The sequence below is a fragment of the Gymnoscopelus braueri genome, assembly GCF_963280865.1.
Source record: "Gymnoscopelus braueri genome assembly, chromosome: 14".
NCBI lineage: Eukaryota > Metazoa > Chordata > Actinopteri > Myctophiformes > Myctophidae > Gymnoscopelus > Gymnoscopelus braueri.
In genome coordinates, this window is record NC_137619.1 from 53,797,882 (window position 1) to 53,823,881 (window position 26,000).

Here is a 26,000-nt window from a genome sequence, read left to right on the forward strand (position 1 = left end):
TTCCTCCAGGCACTTGCAAATGAAATCAACAGCCGTTCCTTGATCTTCGCTGTTGGAGGCTATCATTGACCCCCACCCCACATGCTAATGTCACCTACCTACAGTGTATAAGAAAGTGTCTGTAAAATGGTTAGTTAGGACTGTCCCACACGACGTGAGGCTGTGTGGAGTCAGGGCTCTGCTCCTGGCTCCCTGGCTCTCTGTTATGCTGTTTGTTTGTTGCTGAATAAACCACTGAATGGAACCTGGTAACCTGACGTCTGTCTCTTCTCCTCCACTTCTTATAACAACTACAAGCCTGCTAAGCGCAGTTTATACCTCATCATATACGACAAATGGCGGGCCAGCTCCATCGTTGTGCATGCTTTCACGGGTGTGTGCTTCGATTAAAGAACCTGTGTATTTTGAGGTGACCGTGACTGCGGGCCTGTAAGAGGAGGATTGGATCCATGGGCGAGGAGGACCACCGCGGGGCAAGCCGTGGGGACGTCAGTGCGACCTGGATTTCTACTATGATGAAGGACCTCGCAGCGGCCGCGTCGCTGTGATGACTACAAGCACCTCGGGGCCTGATCTCTGATGGCTGCACAACTCCACTGCTCTACTCTTCTCCTGGAGACGGCGGTGCGGAAAACTTTCTGTGTCGAAGTTGTCCGTGGGGGGAGGGGTTGTGTGAGCAGCGGCTATCTTTTTGGCTGGAACAATGATACCATCTGGACCTGCGCTCGGCTATTCTGCTTGGCGTGCGTGGACATTGAGCTAGAGGCGACAACAGCAGCATTATCGGATGGAACACTGAACATTCGGGACAAGAGGTTGTATTTTAGTGATAAAGTGATTTAAACCACGGAGCGTTTCTTTTGTTGCCGTGCGTAAAAGTGTGATGTGAGGATTTTTGTTGTTTCACTCTCTGGTCGCTTGTATTTAATGTGAGTGTACTTTGTGTTTTATTATTTCATTGAAGAAACACTGTCTTCTGTTATCAATGTAGGCATCTCCGTTGGAGTTATCATGTGTAATTAATAGGTGTACTCGAAAAGTTCTATCTTTGGTTACAAGGTTGGTGCTCGGCGTGGGGGGACAAAGGTAGGGAGAAGTGCATCTTTAGTGTGATTTATATTTCAATTGTATTCTGTCAGCTTTCAAAGTTTGTTTGCTGTGTAATATTTTATCCTAGGGTTTAAAGAAAACAGAGAGACCTGCGCACTGATTAGGGAATGAGAATGCATTTTGACTGGTGTTTTTATTTTCGAGACATGGTTATGATGAAATGAAGAAGTGGTAGAAAGAGAAAGTTCAGCACCGTATTGATGTATTTTCTGTGGATAAGGTTTTCTGAGTTGTTTTATATTTTAAGCTTGTTTTATTTTTAAATAGTTTCAGCCTTTGCCTTCGGTGTCAGTCGAAAGTCATGTGATCCATGACACACGCGTCTGTTGTTAGTCGATCCGTTACTAAATATTGATATTCTTGCTTGATGTTGTGAAACAGTTTGTCTATTTTTATTTAGAAATTTGAGGTAAATCACTGTATGACTTAATTGTGTAATTTCTATTCCTGTATGTAAGTTGTTCTGTCTGATGTGATGTTTGATGTTCATTCTTCCTGAAATGTCCTTTGTTTAAACTTCCAGTCCTTGGTCATGGGGGGTGTAAGTGGAAAGAATGTTGTTTTTTGATGTTTTTTCTTGCAAACTGTTTTATTCAATATACCTGGTTGCGAAAGACGTTAAAGTCTTTCGTGGGGGGAATGTCGTATTATTTGCTATGTTTTATATGACAGTATGCAAGTAAAAACAGATTCTTATTAGAACAAATATACTAAAGCTAAAGTAAACACCATATATAAATGATACGTTCTGTGTGTTGTAGACGGAGTCTGACTGCATTTTGGCCTATTCAAGTGACCTGTTGTTTAGGAGGGAGCCTAGCCTGGCTAGGTGTGAAGGGCGATTTACATCTTCTATTGTTAAACTGAGAGACTTCACTCCCTTCCTCCAGGCACTTGCAAATGAAATCAACAGCCGTTCCTTGATCTTCGCTGTTGGAGGCTATCATTGACCCCCACCCCACATGCTAATGTCACCTACCTACAGTGTATAAGAGAGTGTCTGTAAAATGGTTAGTTAGGACTGTCCCACACGACGTGAGGCTGTGTGGAGTCAGGGCTCTGCTCCTGGCTCCCTGGCTCTCTGTTATGCTGTTTGTTTGTTGCTGAATAAACCACTGAATGGAACCTGGTAACCTGACGTCTCTCTTCGCACCCGATCTACTATGAATCACCCCATTCAATGGAAAGGAATTGCATCCAAATGTTCCCATTCAATGGGGTGGAATTGTACAATCTCTGCAACCCCGCTCACCCAGGTTACCGAAGTTACTCCTAAATCCCCATTTAATGGAAAATCTTCTCCATTGGCTGTTCTGTTGGGACACCCCGCCCACCTCTTTCAGACTCGGGTTACAAAAATTACTGCCGAAGTCCCATTTAATGGTATTGAGAGGTTGCCATGGCAACATGGGCAAAAAATGAGCGATGGTCACGTGACCGTTTCAACATTACGGTGGTTTTAAATGCATTTTGATAACATTTATTTTGTCACATTTATAATTTCTTTTTTATTTTCCCTTCCTTCAGTGAATAATGTATTTATTTATTAATTCATTTATTTTGTGCTGACCGACATTGCGTTGCCATTGTGTTTAATTATTAATTATTTAATGATATTGATCATGTAATTTGGGCCATCGTGTTTATTCATTATTAAATGATAAAAAATCTGTTTATTTGTTAAGTTTACCAAGGACCCCCTGGTAAGGGAGGGGACCCCCCCCCCCTTCACCGGAAGTTCAACGGGGCGGAAGTTACGTCTCTCTGTCTGTAGTCGAGTAGTACTAGCAGCTACCAGCGGTATCAAAACATTGTGTAAAACCGATTAAACTTCGCCAATTACACCCTGTAACTTGGACTCTTAGAAGCTAAGAGGTGAGTTTGTTTAGCTTCTGTTGTAAATGGATGACATGCTATGACATGCTAACGTTATTTTAGACGCAAAGCTAATGTTTTGTGTGCCTTTGCTGCAGGTTAGCTAGAATGCTAGTGAGCGTGGGTGACGTTACTGTTAGATCAAATATTAAAGCTAATGTTAGATACTGGTGTTAGCTGAAGATCTAAGCTTGTTAACTATAGCTGCGTCATTTCGTGCACTCACATATGTGGGATAACATTAACAAACGTCTTAAGCGTTTAAAGGCATTAGCTAACGCTAGCTCCATTTGGTTTTTATCCAAGAAATATTGATAAAACATGAGAACGTCATTAAAATGTTTTTATTGTATGAAAGACAGCCTGAATTGGCTCTGTTTTGGTGTGGATTGCTTGCTTTTCTAAAGCATGGAATGATATAGGTTCAGGTTGATATACCTAAACGTTAGAATGTAAGGTGCAAGCAACACAAAGCTATGAAGAGATTATTACGTTCATCCAATGGACTATATGTAGCGCTCCTGCCCCTCTAATTATGGATAAAGGCAGGGCCCTGAATTCTTTTTGTTATTTTACAATTATGTTTAGTTTCTTGTGTTTCAGGCGTATGCCGGTAAGTAGTTTGAATTTATTTCACAGCCCCCTTTCCACTGTAAATAATCAACCGCTTTGTCTTCTTCCAGGTAATTATCCTTTAAGGTAAGTATTTTAACTTTTCAGGTCAACAGGTGAGTATAAGTAAAATATTCTATTATTCAAATACCCAGAAACCAATTTCCATTCAGGTAGTTATAATAAAATAATAATCTTTACTTAGGCAAACACATAAAAACAGACAATAACATGAATTGGCTTTTTTCAAATAGAAAACAAATAATATTCACAACCTCAGTTGTCACAAAGCAAACCAACCAGAAATATACCTCTGGTGTATTATTTCCAAAAAAACAAATATACCCTTTAAATGTTATCACTTAGATTAAACCAAAGTATACCTTCTTGTTTTAGCCTACCTAAATTAACCCTATTTATATTCTAATTAGACTAAATAAAAAATACCCTTTTGAATTTGGCCTATACTAAATTAACCCTATTTAGTTTATAACCTAAACCCGGTGGATTACCTCATTAAATCAAAACACTTTGTTCAAAGAACAATATTTCAACATCAAATGAAATCAATAAATGTGGGCCCACAACCTTTCACACAATACCAAGCAGCAATAAGCAATTAAACCCTATAATTTAAAACCCCTTGTTGCAGGCCTGTATCGACGCTTGGGTACGTTGTGACCAAAACAGGTGGCCCCTTCACTCTCCTGAGCCAGGAAAATAAAACGGTACCTTTCGTGTGATGAGTGTCTGTGAGTGAATGCAATAGTTCAGAGCCCCTCTCCAGCAGCGCACCTCGGTCCCGACCTCCCGGCGAGAACAGTAGAAGAACGTCCAGTAGCCACGAGCCGACAGCTCACCGCAGCAAACGCCTCTTCTCCACAATCCCGACGCAGCAGAGACTGTAAAAGCTTTCTTGACGGCGCTTAGCTCCACTATGCCTCTCTATACTAGTGAGACTGAAGCTAAACAGTCACTTAGCCCTCGCTGGTTTAGCAAGCAGCACTGAATCACTTCACTTGTAGAATATCCTGGTTTAAACGTCTTTCTGACGTTCAGTCCACTTCCACAAATAATTACTGCAACTTCACTGTAGTTGTCGTGCAGACACACACAGAAATTTCAGTTAAACTTATAAAATCATATAATATGACAAACTTTGGATCACACAGCAAACTGACACAGCTTCTGTGCTCCTGTCTCCTTCTCCTCCTCTCGCTTGATTGGGAACCCTGGACACCTGTCACTCACTCATCTCTCTTTGATTGGGAATCCCATTCACCTGTCCATTCACTCAACCTGGCCCCTGAAACCACCCAATCCCCACATCTATCAATCACACATCAAGATAAGTAATCATTGCACTAATAATGACATCATTAATTTGTATGCTTCTCAGCTTTGCCCCAAAATACAGACAGATACCTTTCAAAATAAAAGCATCAGCACATGAGATAAAATAAAACACAGTTCCACCATATAAAACATCCACCGGGTTACATTTTATGTAGCGCTCCTGCCCCTCTAATTATGGATAAAGGCAGGGCCCTGAATTCTTTTTGTTATTTTACAATTACGTTTAGTTTCTTGTGTTTCAGGCGTATGCCGGTAAGTAGTTTGAATTTATTTCACAGCCCCCTTTCCACTGTAAATAATCAACCGCTTTGTCTTCTTCCAGGTAATTATCCTTTAAGGTAAGTATTTTAACTTTTCAGGTCAACAGGTGAGTATAAGTAAAATATTCTATTATTCAAATACCCAGAAACCAATTTCCATTCAGGTAGTTATAATAAAATAATAATCTTTACTTAGGCAAACACATAAAAACAGACAATAACATGAATTGGCTTTTTTCAAATAGAAAACAAATAATATTCACAACCTCAGTTGTCACAAAGCAAACCAACCAGAAATATACCTCTGGTGTATTATTTCCAAAAAAACAAATATACCCTTTAAATGTTATCACTTAGATTAAACCAAAGTATACCTTCTTGTTTTAGCCTACCTAAATTAACCCTATTTATATTCTAATTAGACTAAATAAAAAATACCCTTTTGAATTTGGCCTATACTAAATTAACCCTATTTAGTTTATAACCTAAACCCGGTGGATTACCTCATTAAATCAAAACACTTTGTTCAAAGAACAATATTTCAACATCAAATGAAATCAATAAATGTGGGCCCACAACCTTTCACACAATACCAAGCAGCAATAAGCAATTAAACCCTATAATTTAAAACCCCTTGTTGCAGGCCTGTATCGACGCTTGGGTACGTTGTGACCAAAACAGGTGGCCCCTTCACTCTCCTGAGCCAGGAAAATAAAACGGTACCTTTCGTGTGATGAGTGTCTGTGAGTGAATGCAATAGTTCAGAGCCCCTCTCCAGCAGCGCACCTCGGTCCCGACCTCCCGGCGAGAACAGTAGAAGAACGTCCAGTAGCCACGAGCCGACAGCTCACCGCAGCAAACGCCTCTTCTCCACAATCCCGACGCAGCAGAGACTGTAAAAGCTTTCTTGACGGCGCTTAGCTCCACTATGCCTCTCTATACTAGTGAGACTGAAGCTAAACAGTCACTTAGCCCTCGCTGGTTTAGCAAGCAGCACTGAATCACTTCACTTGTAGAATATCCTGGTTTAAACGTCTTTCTGACGTTCAGTCCACTTCCACAAATAATTACTGCAACTTCACTGTAGTTGTCGTGCAGACACACACAGAAATTTCAGTTAAACTTATAAAATCATATAATATGACAAACTTTGGATCACACAGCAAACTGACACAGCTTCTGTGCTCCTGTCTCCTTCTCCTCCTCTCGCTTGATTGGGAACCCTGGACACCTGTCACTCACTCATCTCTCTTTGATTGGGAATCCCATTCACCTGTCCATTCACTCAACCTGGCCCCTGAAACCACCCAATCCCCACATCTATCAATCACACATCAAGATAAGTAATCATTGCACTAATAATGACATCATTAATTTGTATGCTTCTCAGCTTTGCCCCAAAATACAGACAGATACCTTTCAAAATAAAAGCATCAGCACATGAGATAAAATAAAACACAGTTCCACCATATAAAACATCCACCGGGTTACATTTTATGTAGCGCTCCTGCCCCTCTAATTATGGATAAAGGCAGGGCCCTGAATTCTTTTTGTTATTTTACAATTACGTTTAGTTTCTTGTGTTTCAGGCGTATGCCGGTAAGTAGTTTGAATTTATTTCACAGCCCCCTTTCCACTGTAAATAATCAACCGCTTTGTCTTCTTCCAGGTAATTATCCTTTAAGGTAAGTATTTTAACTTTTCAGGTCAACAGGTGAGTATAAGTAAAATATTCTATTATTCAAATACCCAGAAACCAATTTCCATTCAGGTAGTTATAATAAAATAATAATCTTTACTTAGGCAAACACATAAAAACAGACAATAACATGAATTGGCTTTTTTCAAATAGAAAACAAATAATATTCACAACCTCAGTTGTCACAAAGCAAACCAACCAGAAATATACCTCTGGTGTATTATTTCCAAAAAAACAAATATACCCTTTAAATGTTATCACTTAGATTAAACCAAAGTATACCTTCTTGTTTTAGCCTACCTAAATTAACCCTATTTATATTCTAATTAGACTAAATAAAAAATACCCTTTTGAATTTGGCCTATACTAAATTAACCCTATTTAGTTTATAACCTAAACCCGGTGGATTACCTCATTAAATCAAAACACTTTGTTCAAAGAACAATATTTCAACATCAAATGAAATCAATAAATGTGGGCCCACAACCTTTCACACAATACCAAGCAGCAATAAGCAATTAAACCCTATAATTTAAAACCCCTTGTTGCAGGCCTGTATCGACGCTTGGGTACGTTGTGACCAAAACAGGTGGCCCCTTCACTCTCCTGAGCCAGGAAAATAAAACGGTACCTTTCGTGTGATGAGTGTCTGTGAGTGAATGCAATAGTTCAGAGCCCCTCTCCAGCAGCGCACCTCGGTCCCGACCTCCCGGCGAGAACAGTAGAAGAACGTCCAGTAGCCACGAGCCGACAGCTCACCGCAGCAAACGCCTCTTCTCCACAATCCCGACGCAGCAGAGACTGTAAAAGCTTTCTTGACGGCGCTTAGCTCCACTATGCCTCTCTATACTAGTGAGACTGAAGCTAAACAGTCACTTAAGGTCCTTGCACACTGGTGCGTCTTTTCGTTGCGTTTTTTTTTTTTTCATTGTTTTTTCAATTTTTTTCATTGTTGTAAAAAAAACGCAACGAAAAGACGCACCAGTGTGCAAGGACCTTTAGCCCTCGCTGGTTTAGCAAGCAGCACTGAATCACTTCACTTGTAGAATATCCTGGTTTAAACGTCTTTCTGACGTTCAGTCCACTTCCACAAATAATTACTGCAACTTCACTGTAGTTGTCGTGCAGACACACACAGAAATTTCAGTTAAACTTATAAAATCATATAATATGACAAACTTTGGATCACACAGCAAACTGACACAGCTTCTGTGCTCCTGTCTCCTTCTCCTCCTCTCGCTTGATTGGGAACCCTGGACACCTGTCACTCACTCATCTCTCTTTGATTGGGAATCCCATTCACCTGTCCATTCACTCAACCTGGCCCCTGAAACCACCCAATCCCCACATCTATCAATCACACATCAAGATAAGTAATCATTGCACTAATAATGACATCATTAATTTGTATGCTTCTCAGCTTTGCCCCAAAATACAGACAGATACCTTTCAAAATAAAAGCATCAGCACATGAGATAAAATAAAACACAGTTCCACCATATAAAACATCCACCGGGTTACATATACTATGTAAAAATGCCCATATTCTTCATTTGGTGTAATGTCCCCTTTACGTGTGAAAAACTACTAAGTATTTGATTTGTATGTGCTCACAGATGTCTCAAATCCAGCCTGAAACAACCGAGATCCTCATGTCATTTTATGACAAGGGTATGACCTCAAAGAGGTCAGCACTCATCACCCCTGCTGCTGTGGCTGCTGGACTCCCAGAGAAAACTGTTAAGGTAACAAAGTAAATTAGGTGTGGGAACTGTGGACACTTAAGAGCTTTTCATATAGCCATAAACTTTGCTTTTTCAACTCTAGAACTGGGTGGCAAACAAATTACGGAATCCTGTGAAGAAGACGCCGGGCATGGGATTTAGAAACCTTTCGGGGTACAACATCTTCTGCAGTGACCACATGAAAACAGGTATATTCTGTCATGTTATGTACTGCTAAATCATTATTTAGAAAATTAAAAAAATTAGATATAGCAAAATAATAATACAATAAATGAAAAATTAATCAAAAAAACACAGCCCCCTCACGTATTAGGAGGGCAGGATGAGTCACCAGAACCAAGGATGAGTGTTTTTGATGAATGTAACATGTTAAAAATGGAGTTTGAAGTTATGATGGGTTTGTATAGGAAGGGGGTGTGTCTGATAAAATTAATATCAAATATCAAAATACTGAATCAAGCAACTTAAAAACTGTCTGGGGGGCTCACAAAAGCCTTTTGAAAGTGAAATATCCCTGTAAGTTCCTTAGGCTGTCAACAGAGTGATGCCCTCTAATAATAATGCTGCATGATCCTTTTTTCATTAGGGGACATTGAACATGCTGGTGCTGCTTGGGCAGTCATGCCAGAGGAGGAGAAGGCGAAGTACAGGGAGAGGGCGAGAACAGATAGCATAGTTGGTGGAGGCAGCGAGGAGAGCAAGCTGCTACGGAGGAAGAGGCTGCTCAAGCAGCTTAAAATTCAGGTTGGATGTAATGGTTAAGGTGTTCGGCATCTGTTCAGATGGCCTCATGTTCTGGAGTTCCAGTGTCCCCATGTTCCGGGGCTTTGATGTTGAGCTGTCCATAAGATCCGCAGTTGGCGATCTTGATCTGCTCTTTCGGTAACACTTTTATTTATTAGTTGGCCCATGTTTATATAAACTTGGTAGTGTCTAAAGCCCATAGCCAGAAGGACGGTTGTACATGTATTGTTTTATTTTACTTTTTAAATCGTGTGAATGATTGAAGTCCCAAATTCCGAGATTTGTTTATAAATCAGTTGCTGAAAACATGTATAACATGTACAAACAAAGCACAATCTCAAAAATGTTTCGGTCTTTTTCACCATTTCTGTGATCAGGATGTCTTAGCTGGACCTTAAGCGAAGTGTCTATGACATCTTGGAGAGACTTAGCATGGCCCCTCCTTTAACACAATACAAAGATTGAAGTCAGAGCAGAGAATGCTGCTTAGTTTTTTCATGATAATTGAAACCTAACCATATACTTAACATGTATCGTAAATAATTGACAGGGTGCTTAATGCATTTTATGCGACGTCCTTCTGGGTAACAGGATGTAGACACTAACCATAAACTTGGGACCATATTTATTTTCTAAGGTGCATGTGCATGTATATACTGTTTTGCTCAATGCCTGTACTCTGATTGAGCATGCTTCTGCATGTTACTGCATGTGCATGTCTGTATCTGTATTATGGGTTTTGTCTCCATATGAATTGTGTTACTTGGGGTTGAACCGGTGGGGTGGGAGTGGCTAGCTTTGGGAGAGCTCTTGTCTTGTCTTGTCTGTTGGCATGAATGTACTTGTTGTATTGTTTGTATATTGTATGTCCTGTTCATTTGTGCTACGGACCCCCTCGAAAATGAGATGGTGCATCTCAAGGGGGTTATCCTTCTAAAAAAGGTACTATATATTTACAGTTTTATATTTGAGGTTATTTTGAAATGGTCTTCACAGTCCTACACTTAAAGTATAAATGGTAACACTTTCAGTCTAAGATGATGATTGATCACAAAATGGACATAGAGTAAGTAAGCGACTATTGCTGTCTGTGGGTCCCTAATGGCACATTTGCAGAAACAACAGCTTTGCACTCATGGTGAGTGCAAAGCTCAGTATTCAGTTCTATAAAGTTAATACTCTCCTAAATGTCCATCAAAATGGACACAGATCTGATGCCTCAGACCTATCCAGTAAACGGACCCTTGTCATTGCAAAATGCTTAAAAACAGATATAGTAGATGGGCAGTCCGTAGTGTCTAAAGAGATGCAGGTATTGGACACAATGTTTTGGTGTGGCTGAGCCCTAAAACTCACATTTATGGCTGAAAATTTTCAAATTGTTCAAGTGGTATGTAATAACATTGTGTTAATGTCAAATCATACAAAGAAATATGTTTGTCATTGATTTACACTGTACAGTTAGTTTTTTTGTTTGTCCAAGGTACTGCTGCATTGTGTGGGGGATTTTGTTGTTTAAATGTTTTATTTGTTTGTACTTTATTCTTAACAAAAGCCACCCTCATGCTGCAGTGCAGCAGCCACGTGTCTAAATTAAATGACAAACAATCAACTACCTGTAAGTCAGTAACACAAATGCCTCTTTTATGTCTGCTTTTTTTTTAAATGTGTGTTAATAGGTGACACTGCTTGAGAAAGAGGGGATGGATGTTGGGGTTATGGTTAATGACCCATCCACCAAAACCCAGAGCATGCTGTGCACGGAAAGGGTTGAGGTGTACATGAATCAATCAATGATTGGGTTCACACAGCTATTTGAAGGTAATGTTATCCTTAACAAGTACACAGTTTTGAATTAAGTAAATTACAGTATGTTGATGTGATCTTTGCCACAGGGTGTAATGTATTATTTCTTATAGGGGAAAAGCAGAACCCGGCAACAGTAAAACGGGACCTTTTGAAGAAAGTCCAGGACCTGTTCAACAAAAAGTATGGTATGTTTGTCATTTACGGTACAAAATTAACATTGCATCAAAATGTATATCTACCCTTATTCCTGATCCACTCATCATAATCATGATAATGCATGATAATGCTTACGGTAAGTCGCTCTGGATTAAGAGTGTCTGCTAAATGTCTAAATTGTATGTATACTGTATTTAAAAATGCATAATGTATAGTACTTTCAGAATTTTGTACATTTGTTGTGCTGTAGCATGCCACAGACTTAATAAAGGCTAAAGAGGGCTCCAAAGAGATGCTTGGTCACTCTTTGAGATGGTCAACATATAATTGTAAAAAAAATAATAATCAAGGAATCCAGTCAGATTCAGCAGAGAATGCCATCCCCAACATAATGTCTTGCTGTGTTCTTGTTCTTAGGAGAAGCAGGAGGAAAGGGGCGCTTCCCATACGAAGCAGTGTTGAAGAGAACAAGGAACATCAGGGTTTCTGGCCTCCCTCACCCCTTCAAAAAGCCATCAGCACACGGCGCAAAGCAACTGAGGGAGATCCTGGACAGCAGTGACTCAATCACTGTCCACATTGATGAAGGTGGGTAGTAACGCATTACTGCAGGAATTTCCATAGTCATACGCCCCAAAATGCATTGTTATCAGTTAACTGCTAAAAATGGCTTCCCTGGCTAGAGCAAGGCTAAAGCTAACCTTGGCTGGTTTCCTGACTGCTTACATGGAGCGTCAACAACTGGCTGTGACAGCACTCAACCGTGAAATCCTTTGCTCCCAGTTTTAAAGGACCGGGCTATTATCTTCCACTTGAGTAATTAATGTGAAGTAACTGTATTTTTACTTGAGTACTGTTTTTGTTTACTCTACCCTCCACAAATGAGTAAAGATTGGTCTAACTGAATAACCGTAGTCTGTACTGTATACAGAGATGACAATGTTTTTTTTCTCTCTTTACCTAATCTAGAAGCTGCACCAGAGGTGGTTGGACAAAATGTGGTAAGCATCAGCTGTTCTAACAATGAATGTGGCAAAACGGTGATTTTGTGTATACATGTTAACAGTTTAATCTGCACATTCTCCTATGACTTTGCAAATGTGACATTTACCCATGATTAAGGGTGCATTTCATTTTCATGCATTCGTGAATCACACAAAGGACCCAGTGGAGGGTGAGAAAGAAACAAGTCACACACAGTCCCTCTCTCTAGACCTCTAATCAAGATACAATTTTACCCCCCCTCCACACACACACACACACACACACACACACACACACACACACACACACACACACACACACACACACACACACACACACACACACACACTCACACACTAGTAGCCTATTCAGTGTTGTCAGGTCAGAAAATGAGCAACCTCTCACTCAACACATTCTGGAAACACACACCAAAGTGTATTGTGATCTCTATTTTTCGGTTAGGCTTTGGTCTCTAGTGAATAACAGATGTGTGACCTCATAGTGTGCATTATTAGCCAAGCTCCAGACCTTCGAAGCCACACCCACTCAACAGTTGTGGAATTGTCACCTTGTGAAGAAGTGGAAAGGAGTTTATGAAATGACTGTCTGAATATCAGGCTAGTGAATTATAGGAACCTCTTCAGCCCCATGGGGGAAATTCTATAGTCTAGAGCTCAAGAGACGTCTCTTGCACTAGAAAGGAATTCCCTGTTAATTTTCTCAAGATATTTGGTGGTTGATATCCTAATCAAGTTGGAACTTTAGGGTGGGTAGGGGGAGTGGCTCGCTTTGTGTGGTATGGTGATTGATTAATATCTTTATTGATCATGAAAAAAAACATGTCTCATGTAACATACTGTACATCTGGCCCTCCATAATCAAAAGGGCAATGCTAAAAAGCTTACAGCTTGTTTCCATTACGGTCCTTAGTATGAGGTGTGTATGAGGTCATGTAGTTTGGTGCTGTTGAGTTCATGAATGTATAGTGTTCATGATGTGCTAATGTGTCCCTGGGCATGTTCAGGAAACATTGTGGGATTATGGGAAAGGAAAGGCAAGTCATGCAGAGTCGAGGAGTGGGTCAGGGTTCAGCTTCCGATCCGACAAAACTAGGATATTATAGCAGACAGGAAAACCTGTCCATGGTGTAGCAGACATGTATTTGCAAGAAACACAAGCAAGCTTTGCCCCACTGTTAAACACTGAAAATGTGAGATTGGTGCTTTTTTCTTTTTATACAGAAAGCTTTTTGAATGCACTACTGTGTTGCTGGTGTCTTTTTATTCCACAGATCTCAATGGACCAGGAGGACATGGACCAGGAGGACATGGACCAGGAGGACATCTTGGATTTAAGCATGCCTCAACAGACAGTACAGGTCAGTCATCTGTGTGTGTGCATAGAAGCCCATGTATTAGCGTGTATAAGCATTAAGAGAAATGTCTGACTTCCTCCACATCTGACAATAAACCTCATGGTATTCACTCACTGTCATAAATAACAGTGTATTCATAAACATTTATTTATTGGTTATTCCCCAAAAAATATTGGACCTAAGTATGGCAACCAAGGTTAACTAAAGTCCTGTCAAAGAAAGGAAAAGCAACATTCAAAGAGGTAATCCTGAATCCTTGTATACTTATAGGAGCCCCTTCCCTCCACATCCTCTCATTCCATGGGCACGTGGGAAACTGCGCCTCTACAAACTGCACAGGTCAGTCATCATCATTTAAGTTGTGTGCGTGTGTCTCTCAATATATAGATAGATCTACACCTGTGTGCAGTGCCGAAGGGAATGCAAATCTAAGGTCTATTATACAACAGGTAGTTCCGACCAAGCAATCTGATTGGTTGAAATAGCTATCTAGCCGTGCTTCAAACCAGTATGATAGCAGAATCAGAATCAGAATCAGAATCAGAATCAGTTTTATTGTCACATCACAGGTTTACAAGGTAAAAAAGTGGGTGAAATTCTTTTTTGTACATCGTTCCCATCGCAACGTTAGTTTCCATAGAAAGAAGAGGGGGGGGGGAGAAGAAGAGGGTGGGGGGCAGGTGGGAAGGAGATCAAAAACAAGAGAGCAACAGAAGGCCAGACAAGTTATCTACATATTTACAAATTACCTGAGATAATAAATAAAACTAAAAAAACTAAACTAAGGTGCCTGAGCATAGCAGCAATGTATTGTACTGTGCATGTTATACTTATACTGTGCATGATAGACAAAGGACGTTAAGGTGCTTAAGGAGCACAATAAAAAGACCCAAAAAAAGTCAGTGCGTTATACAAGGGATTAAGGTGCAAAAGGTCAGTGCGTGTCCACCTAGAGTGGACTGACCCTAGTATAATCCGCATGTAGCTCCATGAGGGAGTGCAACAAAAAGTCATTTTGTACCTGGTGTAGTCCACAGGTGTGTCCGAGGGGGGGCTAAAGTCCAAGTCATTGTCCCTGGTATAATCCACAGGTGTGTTCAGGAAGAGCCAGAAAAGTCTGCGCCGCCTGCTGTCAGGCTGCTGAACTCATCCAGGCTTATGCCCCATTCAGCATTCTGACAGCGGCTGGATTGAAACTACACCAAAATCTGGTGGTGGAACTCTTGATACTGCGGTAGAGCCCCTTGCCCGGTCGCGGTCGTTGTAGGGGGTTGAACAGTCTATGACTTGGGTGGTGCTTGTCCTTGATGATGCGCTTGGCTTTGACCACGCACCGCTTTTTGTACAGTTCCTGGAGCGCTGGGAGCTCGATTCCCATTATCCGCTCTGCCGATCGCACTACTCGTTGTAGGCTGACCTTTTCTCGGGCAGTGCAGTTCCCGTACCAGGCCGTGACACAGCCTGTTAGGATGCCTTCGACAGAACTGTTGTAGTACAGCCTGAGGATGCGACGTCCTACTCCGAGCTTCTTCAGGCGGCGGAGCCAGTACAGTCGCTGCTGAGCCTTTTTCCTCACGTGTGTGGAGTGCGTCTCCCATTTGAGGTCCTCCTCGATGTGTACTCCGAGGAACTTGAACTCGCTGACCCTTTCCACTGCAGCACCGTCGATGAGGATGGGCGCATGGTCTCTCCGCGGCCTCCTGAAGTCCACGATCAGTTCTTTGGTCTTGTCGACGTTAAGAGAGAGGTTGTTCTCACGGCACCAGTGTGCCAGTGATTTGATCTCCTCTCTGTAGTCAGACTCGTCGTTGTTGACGATTCGGCCTATCACTGTCGTGTCGTCCGCGTACTTTATGATGGTGTTGGAGACATGTGTGGCTATGCAGTCATACGTGTACAGGGAGTAGAGGAGAGGGCTCAGCACGCATCCCTGGGGTGCTCCGGTGTTGAGGGTCAGGGGGTCGGATGTGATGCTGCCCATTCTCACCACCTGATGTCGGTTGGACAGGAAGTCCTGTATCCAGTCGCACATGCTTGGGTGTAGCCCTAGGTGTCTGAGCTTTTTGTCAAGTATTGCTGGGACAATGGTGTTGAATGCTGAGCTGTAGTCCACGAACAGCATACGTACATATTTGTCCTTCAGCAGCTTGTTGTCCATGTGCGAGAGGACGGTGTGGAGAGCCATGGCAATAGCGTCGTCGGTGGATCTGTTTTTGCGGTATGCATACTGCCACGGATCCAGCGAGGCAGGTAGCGTGGAGCTGATGTATTCCCTCACCAGTTTCTCGAAACACTTGCTGACGATCGGGGTGAGAGCAACAGGTCTCCAGTCGTTCAGGCATGTCACTTTGGCCTTTTTGGGAATGGGCACAATGGTTGACATTTTGAACCCTGCAGGGACCACAGCCAGGGAGAGGGAGAGGTTAAAGATGTCAGCGAAGACACCCGCCAGCTGGTCTGCACATGTCTTAAGGACCCGGCCTGGAATCCCATCAGGTCCGGCTGCCTTGTGGATGTTGACCCGTGTGAAGGCTGTACGCACTTCTCTCTCCGAGATGGTTAGAGGAGGGTTCTCCTCTGCTGGTGCTGCTGATGGCCCCGCTTGGCTGCCGCGGTTGGAGCTGATCTCAAACCGGCCGTAGAAAGTGTTCAGTTCGTTGGGGAGGGAGGCAGGCGGGTTCACCTCGCTTCTGGTTCTTGTTTTGCAGTCTGTCAAGGTGTGTACTGCCTGCCATGTGCTCCTGATGTCGCCACTGCTGAGTTTGTCTTGCATCTTTTTTGTGTAGGCCTTTTTCGCCTTCCTGATGGCGCTGTTTAGGGCCGCGCGCGTCGTGTTGCGCGTTTCCACGTCGCCAGATTTGAAACCAGCGTCCCGTTCATGCAGATGTGCGCGTACTCCGCTGTCCATCCATGGTTTCTGATTGGGATAGATCCGAACTGTCTTTTTTGGGACTATGTCATCTATGCACTTGCTGATAAAGCCAGTGACTGAGTCTGAGAGTTCGTTGATGTTATTCCCAGCGGCGTTCTTAAACATCCCCCAGTCAGTCTGGTAGAAGCAGGATTGTAGCATAGCGTCTGTGTCCTCAGACCAGATTCGGATTTCCTTCTCAACGACCGGCTCCCTTTTTAGCCTCTGTTTGTAGGCAGGTAGCAGCTGGATGGCGTCGTGGTCAGAGCTTCCTAGCGGTGGGCGGCGGAGAGCTTTGTATCCATCCTTGAAGGGCGTGTAGCAGTGGTCAAGAATATTGTCACCACGGGTACTGCAGGCGACATGCTGGTGGAATTTGGGAAAGACCTTTTTTAAGTCTGTCCGGTTGAAGTCGCCTAGGCAGATGACTGCGCAGTCCGGGTGGCGATTTTCTTGTGCACTGATCGCCTGGTGTAATTCCCTCATAGCTGTGTCCTTATTAGCTCCAGGATGAATGTAAACAACGGCTACAATCACGATGCTGAAGTCGCGTGGTAGGTAGAAAGGACGGCAGGCTATGATTAAAAGTTCAAGGTCTGGTGAGCAGTGACTGTCTAGGATTTTAACATCTTTGCACCAGTTGTTGTTGATCAAGGCACAAACTCCCCCCCCACGTTGCTTACCGCTCAGTACAGGGTCTCTGTCTTTCCTATACGCGGTGAAGCCAGGAGGAGTGATAGAAGAATCAGATGCTAACTCCGTTAGCCACGTCTCTGTTAGCACAACAATACAGGTCCTCCTCGTCTCTGCGTTGTATTTAACGCGCGCCAGTAAGTCGTCCATAGTGGTCACTGTTCTTGATTCACACAGAGATCTAACGTTCGCTAGCAGGATTGAAGGCAGTGCAGGTTTATATCCACGTTTTGTTGTTCTTACGAGAAGACCCGCTCTAGTGCCTCGCCGCCACGGTCTTTTTCGACGGGGGTATGTTGTTGATCCGGCCGGAACAAAGGGTACCCCACCCCCCACCCAGCCGAGCGGGAGGTTTTCGGCAAAAAAGTCCGGAATTCTGTGTGTAATCGCTGTGCTGATGTCCATAAGTGCTTGTCTGTCATAACTCCTTAGACACGCGACGGTGTAGGGAAAAAAGAGAAGGCTAAAAAATACTAAAAAGATGGAAAAACGTTGCGATGCTACGGAGCTCGTACGAATGCGGCCGTCTTTCATGGCGCTTCCGGTCAAGGAAGCACGGGCCTAATCACGGGCCTAATCACATTAATAAATCACTCCGCACATCACTCCGCACTGCTGTGCTGTGACGTCACGCTGTCCCACGGTAGGAAAACAAACGGACAGTAGCCTGACCCACCGCCGCCACCGGAGAACAAACAGCTATGCAAAATGAACTATGTTGTTAATTTTGACTTATCGCACGGCGAAAATAGCCGATCTACAAGTTCACAACGCGTCGCCATCGCGGCGCGTTGTCAGCTTGTAGATCAGTTATTTTGGCCACGTGACACGGTCGTACGACGGAGCATATAGCCTACTGGAATCAGCTGTGTTGATGAGACGGTGCCTCGCTGCTACAGGGACTATTTAATGTGTCAGTCAAATAAACTGTTCTAAATTGCCCCACAATATGCATACATTTGGATGTGTTTTGTTGGTAACTGTTGTATAATCGCAATATTACACTCGAGGGTGTGCTTTACCTACATTATTGGCGGTATAATGACGGTAAAGCACACCCTCGAGTGTAATATTGCTTAATTCAGCCACACCCGACACTGCACCAAAAGTAGTACAATCCCCATCCAGAGCGCGACTCCATAGTCTCTCGAGACTGACGGATGCCAATGAATATGTATATATAAACGGTATATAATGCGTTTGTAAAATACATCTTTACTTACAGGAACCCCTCCCCTGCAACTCTACCAGCATCACCAGCACCATCAACCTGGACTCGTGGGAAGACCTTGGTCAGACGTCGTTTCTGCATTTGTTGAATAATTGACAATGGGAGCCCACAACACCAGGCATGGCTTCCCAAAGGCACCTGGACCGTGAAATCATCTTTGTTCCTTTGCCAGCGAATGGGATTAAGTTGATCCTAAAGCCGCAATGCTATTAAGCTGTGTTGTTCAAAAGTGTCTGGACTGTAAGATCTCAGTTAGACCATTGACCTGCATTGGAACGATGAGGATCTTGTAAAAAGAGAACTTTAGTTAAAAATCAGTTTCTGATCAAAGAGAGACCCTCCTACCCGAGGCTGTTTTCGGGCCTCTTTGGAATATGGTGCACACGTTCAAAACAGTTTGGTTTCTTGGTATGGTTTGGAATTGGTATTATGCCCATTTTCTCTGCCATTGCAATAAAAGATTATTGGGTGTGTGAAAATGACAGCCAGCTGTATTATGACTAGTCATACCTAATATCTAAAAAGTGACATGCATACAGTGAATGTTATCTGATGTGCGTGTGTGTGTGTGTGTGTGTGTGTGTGCGTGTGTGTGCGTGCGTGCGAGTTATTGAGCATATATATTAAGAGTCCTGCTGTTTAAAATCGTTTGAATTAAACAAGATTGCAATCAACATGCAAATGGTTTCCTTCCATGTCTATTTCTTTCACAAAATATCGACACCGTGTTTGGAATACTCTTCAGACACTATTTCTCATGTTGTGTTAATATAGTGAATTATATGGGCAAGGATTCAGACACTACCTCACTCTTCTTCTTTCTATTGTCTATATGAGCAAATGTGTAGATACTCTGTTCACTTAAAATTGTGGGTATTTTATTGTTGACTACATTGTGATTCTAATTATCAGTTGACAATTCTGTCACTAGAACACAACGTAGTCCACTATTTGCGTAATGGGGACCGATTTCTAAGAGTGCTAATGAGATTTAAATAAAGCACCATTGGGTATATAAAGACAAAGTGGGGAAATGGAACCGTCTAGTATTTTGACATCACTATTGTAATGCAGCCTTTAAAACCAAGAAAAATTTATTTTAAAATAAGTAAAGTTAAAGAACAAGAAATTACCTGTATGAGAGAAATGTCATGTGACTCAGATTTCACTCCAAATAGCATTGATCATGTTTTTAAGATATGGGAAGGGAAAGGTCTCAGAAGATTCTATCAAATGTATAATGAAGAAGGGCTGGTCTCTTTTGAAAATTTAGCAGATCAATATGATCTTCCAAGTCATCATTTTTATCGATATTTGCAAGTGAGGAGCTACTTAAAAGAGAAGCTCAAAATTAGAACTCTTGGAGACCTTCACCCTCTCCTAAGATATATAGTAAAATCCCATCAAAGACATGATTACAAAAACACAATTGGACAAGTCTATAAAATTTTTCAGGAAAACAAAATTGAAGATCTAGATCATATAAAGGACAAATGGGATAAAGAACTGAAAATAACCATACAAGGAAGTGAGTGGAATCAGAGTTTTAAAGACATTTTTAATCATATAAGATCGCCTTTTTGGCAGGAATACGCCTGGAAGATGAATATAAGGTATTTCCAAACGCCTCTATCGATATCCAAGTACACATTAAACTCTAGTTGTTGGAGGGGATGTGGGGAGAATGGGGCGGACCATACCCATATTTTCCTTACATGCCCCAAAATACAACACTTTTGGTCCAAAGTTTTACAAATCATAGAACAAATATTTGGAAGAGCTGTTAATTTAGAAAATCACAATATACTCTTGGGAACACGTCCCAAAAGTCTACAGAGGGAAGAACTATATCTCTTTTGGATTTTGAGAATTACAGCCCTCAAACAAATAACTAGATGTTGGAAAGGTCTGGAACTACCTAGTGTAGTCAGATGGATGGAAAAAGTGGAAGATATTTATTTCATGGAGAAGGTGACGTATAAAATTAATGGAAAGGACAGGTTGTTTGAAAAGAGATGGGCTTCTTACAAATAAACATGATTTGATTATTTAACCTTAATGACTAAAATTATTATTATTTCTTTGGAATATTTCTATTTATTTTAACCACCCAAGTATTCAGAACTAAAAATGAAACAAAAGAAATGGAAGATATTTTACCAAAATGACACAACAAAGCCTAACTCCCCCACCTCACCCCCCCCCCCCTTTTTATTTTATTTTGTGTTTTATTTCTTTATTGTTTCATTTCTTGGTGTCAAGTTTGTTGCTTATGCCTCCTTATACAGGAGGTTTACGAGGATGCATGGATGAAATAATGATTTCTATTGAAATGTCTTTATATAGTTTATCCTTTTTATTTACTTTATGTATGTAATGTAGGTGAAGGGGTTTTACATGCAAAAAAAAAAAAGAAAAAGAAAAAATAATGGGTCGAAATGTCTGTTGATAACAGAGACATAAAACATGTGAAATGTATTATTACTATTATGGAAGTAAACTGAATCATTTATTGTTAACATGTTTGGACTCAATAAAGTATAAAAAAAAAAAAAAAACCAAGAAAATTACTTTTTTTCTGCATCACCATATTCCCACATTGTAAATCTAACATCATATGCATTATATCCAGTGTTATACCACCATTATCCAACATTAAGTTCATATCCAGTCTCATATCACCACATTACCTATCCTTTCCATATCTTCGGTGTGTGTGCATTAGGCCTGTTCATGTCCTCCTTGTTATCAGATGTGTCCATAAAGATATTTTTATAATATGGGTTTATTGAAAATATATATGCTCAATTAAATGTAATGATTTTTTATTTAGCTAATAACTGCCTGAAGGTTTTGTGACGGCTAACATTTGAAGTAGATTGAGCACTTATAAATTATCATTATAAATGGCATTGATGTTTGATTGCGCTATGCATGTTCGGTTTATGAGCCGAATATTCAATCATTTAAATTGCTTTATACAGTAGGCATTAGGCAATGGCAATGCGAAATTTTGGTTTCTTTCATTTTGTATCCAATTAATATTGCGGTGTTTAGCAGAATTATTAGGAAGAGTTAGTTGTATAATAGCCTTTGCATTCAGGATTTATTTGCGCACAAGTCTTAGATGTTTGACATTTTTTAAATCGAATTAATTTGACTGTCTAAAGAATGGCTACCATTTGGAAACTTTTGGAAAATATTTAGTTGTTTTGACAATTGGAGTGTTGCTTTGCCTATTGTAAACATTATATATATATATATATATATATATATATATATATATATATATATATATATATATATATATATATATATATATATATATGTATTATAGGCATATATTTTTTTGATTTGTCTCACAATTATAACGAAATGTATCTGATTTAGGCTATTGTGGAAGGCAAAGTAATGCTGTTTTGTATAATTTAAAATATAATCACTCTTATTTTGGGTGCGTTAGATAACGCACTGAGTCCAATACAACCCAATACATGAGTGCGCTCCCGATGCGCATATACGAACGCATCATAACTCCTAACTTTTACTCCTATAATGTCTGCATGAACTTCCTGTTCTAACTCAACATTTAATGTTTCACAGTTAAACAAGGCTATGCGATGCTATACATTTCTTGTAGTTATTTACAAGATCAGAACAACCCATTAATTATCCATACAGTGTGTGTTTGTGTGTGTGTGTGTGTGTGTGTGTGTGTGTGTGTGTGTGTGTGTGTGTGTGTGTGTGTGTGTGTGTGTGTGTGTGTGTGTGTACTATTTTGGAGCAAAACACGAAGGAAAATAAAAGCCTGGAGATCAAGGCTGTGTCTACTAACACACATATACACATAATACAAACATGCCTAATGACACGCACGCACAGACACACGGCGCACCATCATTCATTCAATATTTGATCTGAGCAGACAGACTCTTTGTTATATTGGCAGGTTGTATGGTGCCTATTGTAAGTTATACGGTAGGTCTACTTATTCATATTACATTTAGATAACGGTACTATGTATAGCAGTCACAATCTATGATTATCATTAACAACTCATTTGAATAGGAGATTGGTGATGATCGGCTTGGATCATTTTACCCCTCTTGAACGTGGTGCCCTACGCTACGCGCAGTGCCTGTTGTAAGCCACTGAACGTGGATTAATGTATTTTTCCCGATCTAGTTATAAGACACCAAATTATGACATTTAAATGTGGTTTATTACAGTATTATTACACATAATGTGCAATGTGTACTACATCAAAATATGGACTTGAAGGTATAGGCCTACTGGCATGCATGAACTCAACTTCCATTGAAATCCTTTGAAAGAAAGTAGCATTCATATATATACATATAGCCTACATAATTGACTGTCTCTTTGGACTGATGCAGATGCATCATCAAATAGTTCAGATTGTGTTTGGTTGTTGTGATAGCCTATATCTGTTATATGATCAGTAACCTACAGTTGGGCCAAAACGTCAGTTGTATGAGCTGCTGCTGGGGGGATAAGACTTGAATACTCTCTGATGAGTGCTTGCTTCTTTCTCTTTCAGGCAAGTAAGCTACAGTATAAGCCTCAGCCAAGGCTGTCTCCATGAAATATTGAAATTAAAACTTGGTTGTTGAACAGAAAAACGAATTGGAAAGGTGTCAACCTGGATAGTAACATACAGTATATGTCTGGATATAGTAAATAGCTTCTGCTTTGAAATACTGACCTCAGAGTCAGTGCATGCAGGACACAGCATGAGCTCTTAATCCAGCAAGGCTAATGTGAGAGCACTGTCCCCGACTAAGAATTCCAAAGTGAAATCAGAACGGTGAAGTCATGGTATATTACTGACATGATATTGGTAATAAACGATATTACTGAGTTAATGCTATGTAATATGCTACTTTTCTAATGAGTTACACTCAACACTGCCTATCATCGCCTACTGTTACAGTACTTTGCATATGGGTAGCCACTTGCTGCTACTTTATGAATGAATCCCCTAGCCCAGTCAGCAGTGGTTGACATATTGCAGGCTATACTATAACTGAACTATAGGGGACTTTTAACTTATATCAGTCATGTTGCTTTGAACAAATTACCCATATTTTGTCTTGCACTTTATAGACAAACCTCATGATCGAAAAGCAGGGCCCACATATGCCCCAATAGTCAAAGGTTCAAACCTATTTACAGTTTATTGTACCCTCAGCAGTAATCTTTATCAGGCCAGATTTGACCATTTTAACATGTTGTGTTAAGTATGTTTCAATGCTGCAAGCTAGCTCAGAAATTCACCAAGTAATTGGCCTCAATTGAATGGCCTCATTTCTCATAATCTCTACACCATGGGTTGTGGAATTGTATACATTTGCACATGGAAAGGAGCACTTTTATACTGCTAAAATGAGTCCCCTCCACTGAATCATACAAGGCCACACAATTGTCAAACTTTCACCTTGATTTAATTCTTAAATAGCAGTTTGAAAAACAGAACATGTTTTAAACTGAAAGATCACACACACACACAAGCACTTGTTCCTTCAAATAGGCACCATTTATTTACATAACACTTACATTCAACCCGGGAAAGCATCCATGTCATTTTAACATATATATAATATCACTTCTGCAAGATCTGGTTCTCAGGTCGTATGTGTATGAGTGTATGAGTGTGTGTGTGTGTGTGTGTGTGTGTGTGTGTGTGTGTGTGTGTGTGTGTGTGTGTGTGTGTGTGTGTGTGTGTGTGTGTGTGTGTGTGTGTGTGTGAGAGAGAGAGAGTGTGAGTGAGTGAGTGTGTGGAAAGCTAGCTTGCCTTCCTGCTGCAGATCACACCGTCTCTCATACAATACAATATTCAAAAAATCAAGCAGTTGATGATAGTCACCTTTACAGTCAAAGCCAGATTACAAGTCCTTCCAACCAGGCTCAAGCTTTCTCTGTGGTACCCTAATAGTATTCTGAATGGCTGCTATGTATATAAGGGGAATACACATTGCTAGGCAGTAGGCACGCTTATTTACTTATTAGTCAAGGACATAAGGACATACGTTTCATCATCTGCCAAAACATATAAGCACTGTGTTTCAACTGCCATGTGCAATAATGAAAATGATGCCTTTTCAGATGTCACAGCTAATAGACCAGATGTTGTTATTGTTGAAGAGGACAGTAGAGCAGTGACCATTTTGGAAGTGGCATGTACATCCCCGACTACAGCCTGGAAGAGGCATTCCTTACAAAAGGTGCTACCAACGTCTTAAAGATGATATTATACAGCTTGGTTACAAATGTAAAACAAATCAGTTGTGAGAGGCCTGCAGATTGCAGGAATGCCTAGAGCTAAGGCATTGGCAAAATTCAGTTCAGTGTCTGTGATAATTGGCAGTCGCCATATATGGAGGAGGCCATGCTTCCTGTACCCGTGATCTGTATCCTGAAATACTGAGCTTTGCCAAGTTTGTGCATCTACAGTTTGTGTTCAAGAATTTCTTGTAAAAATACAACTGTAATTTAACTCTAATCTTTGTTTCTGGGGGTCCCTGGGCTGGAACAACATATTTTGAGAAGGGGGTCCGCAGCCGTAATTGTGAGGGTCCTTGACATGGAAAAGTCAGTGGCAACATGCGTCGACATCACCAAACAGACCTTTTTGGTCAAACAGTCACAGGCAAAAGGGTGTGTGTATGTCCACGCTTGCCGCACCCTCCTCCTCATAGTCATCTTCACCATCTTCTTCGTCGTCTTCTTCTTCTTCTTCTTCTTCTTCTTCTTCTTCTTCTTCATCATCATCCTCATCACTGTCGTCGCAATCTGCATCTTCCACTATTCCCACAGAGTCAGTCTGAAAATGCTGGGACATGGTGTCACAGATGTCAAGCTGGTGTTGAAAATGCTTGACCTTTGCAGAGAGAGCTGTGACTGCCCCATGGTCAAAGCGTGAGGAGCTTGAGTAGTTAAGGATCGCTTCTTGTGCTTTTGCCATCTCTTGGTGGAAGAAGGCCTTGATTGTCTTATGACCCACACAAAGTACAGATACTTGTAGCACGGAGACAATAAGGAAAAACCAGACTCAGACAGGCAACCAAGGGTATAAGGAAACATGTTTGTATTCAGATCAGAGAGACAATAGAAGGTTACAGTATATCACAGGTCCGCAACATCGGCCGTCCATCTCTCCGTAGAGTAACAGAGAAAGCACGAGGCTTTAACAGAGTCCAGTAACATAAACATATGACATCATAGGATGTGACATCGATGAGGTTCCGGGTGAAGGTGGACTTCTCGGATTGGATGAGAGCGATGGTTACGTCGTCGTCAGATGATGGTAGATGATGGTAGATTATGATGGAGGATGATGGTGTGACAGTTTATCTCTGGACAACAGCGTCCCCATGTCTGGGTCAACAGGTTTGACATCTCTGACCTGTCACTGGTCAG

At 41.2% G+C, this 26,000-nt stretch overlaps 1 protein-coding gene across 1 annotated transcript; it reads left to right on the forward strand.

Annotated features, from left to right (window-relative positions):
- Positions 1–8,532: 8,532 nt before the first annotated feature.
- LOC308100711 (uncharacterized protein) lies at positions 8,533–23,129 on the forward strand (the record flags this gene model as incomplete). The annotated part of the gene is made up of 10 exons (XM_080449779.1): positions 8,533–8,657; positions 8,740–8,845; positions 9,244–9,539; positions 11,081–11,222; positions 11,321–11,395; positions 11,784–11,954; positions 12,336–12,367; positions 13,642–13,728; positions 18,555–18,621; positions 23,122–23,129. The coding sequence occupies exons 4-10, from the start codon at positions 11,105–11,107 to the stop codon at positions 23,127–23,129; spliced, it is 558 nt and encodes a 185-aa protein (XP_080305905.1). The 5' UTR covers positions 8,533–8,657; positions 8,740–8,845; positions 9,244–9,539; positions 11,081–11,104.
- Positions 23,130–26,000: the final 2,871 nt, after the last annotated feature.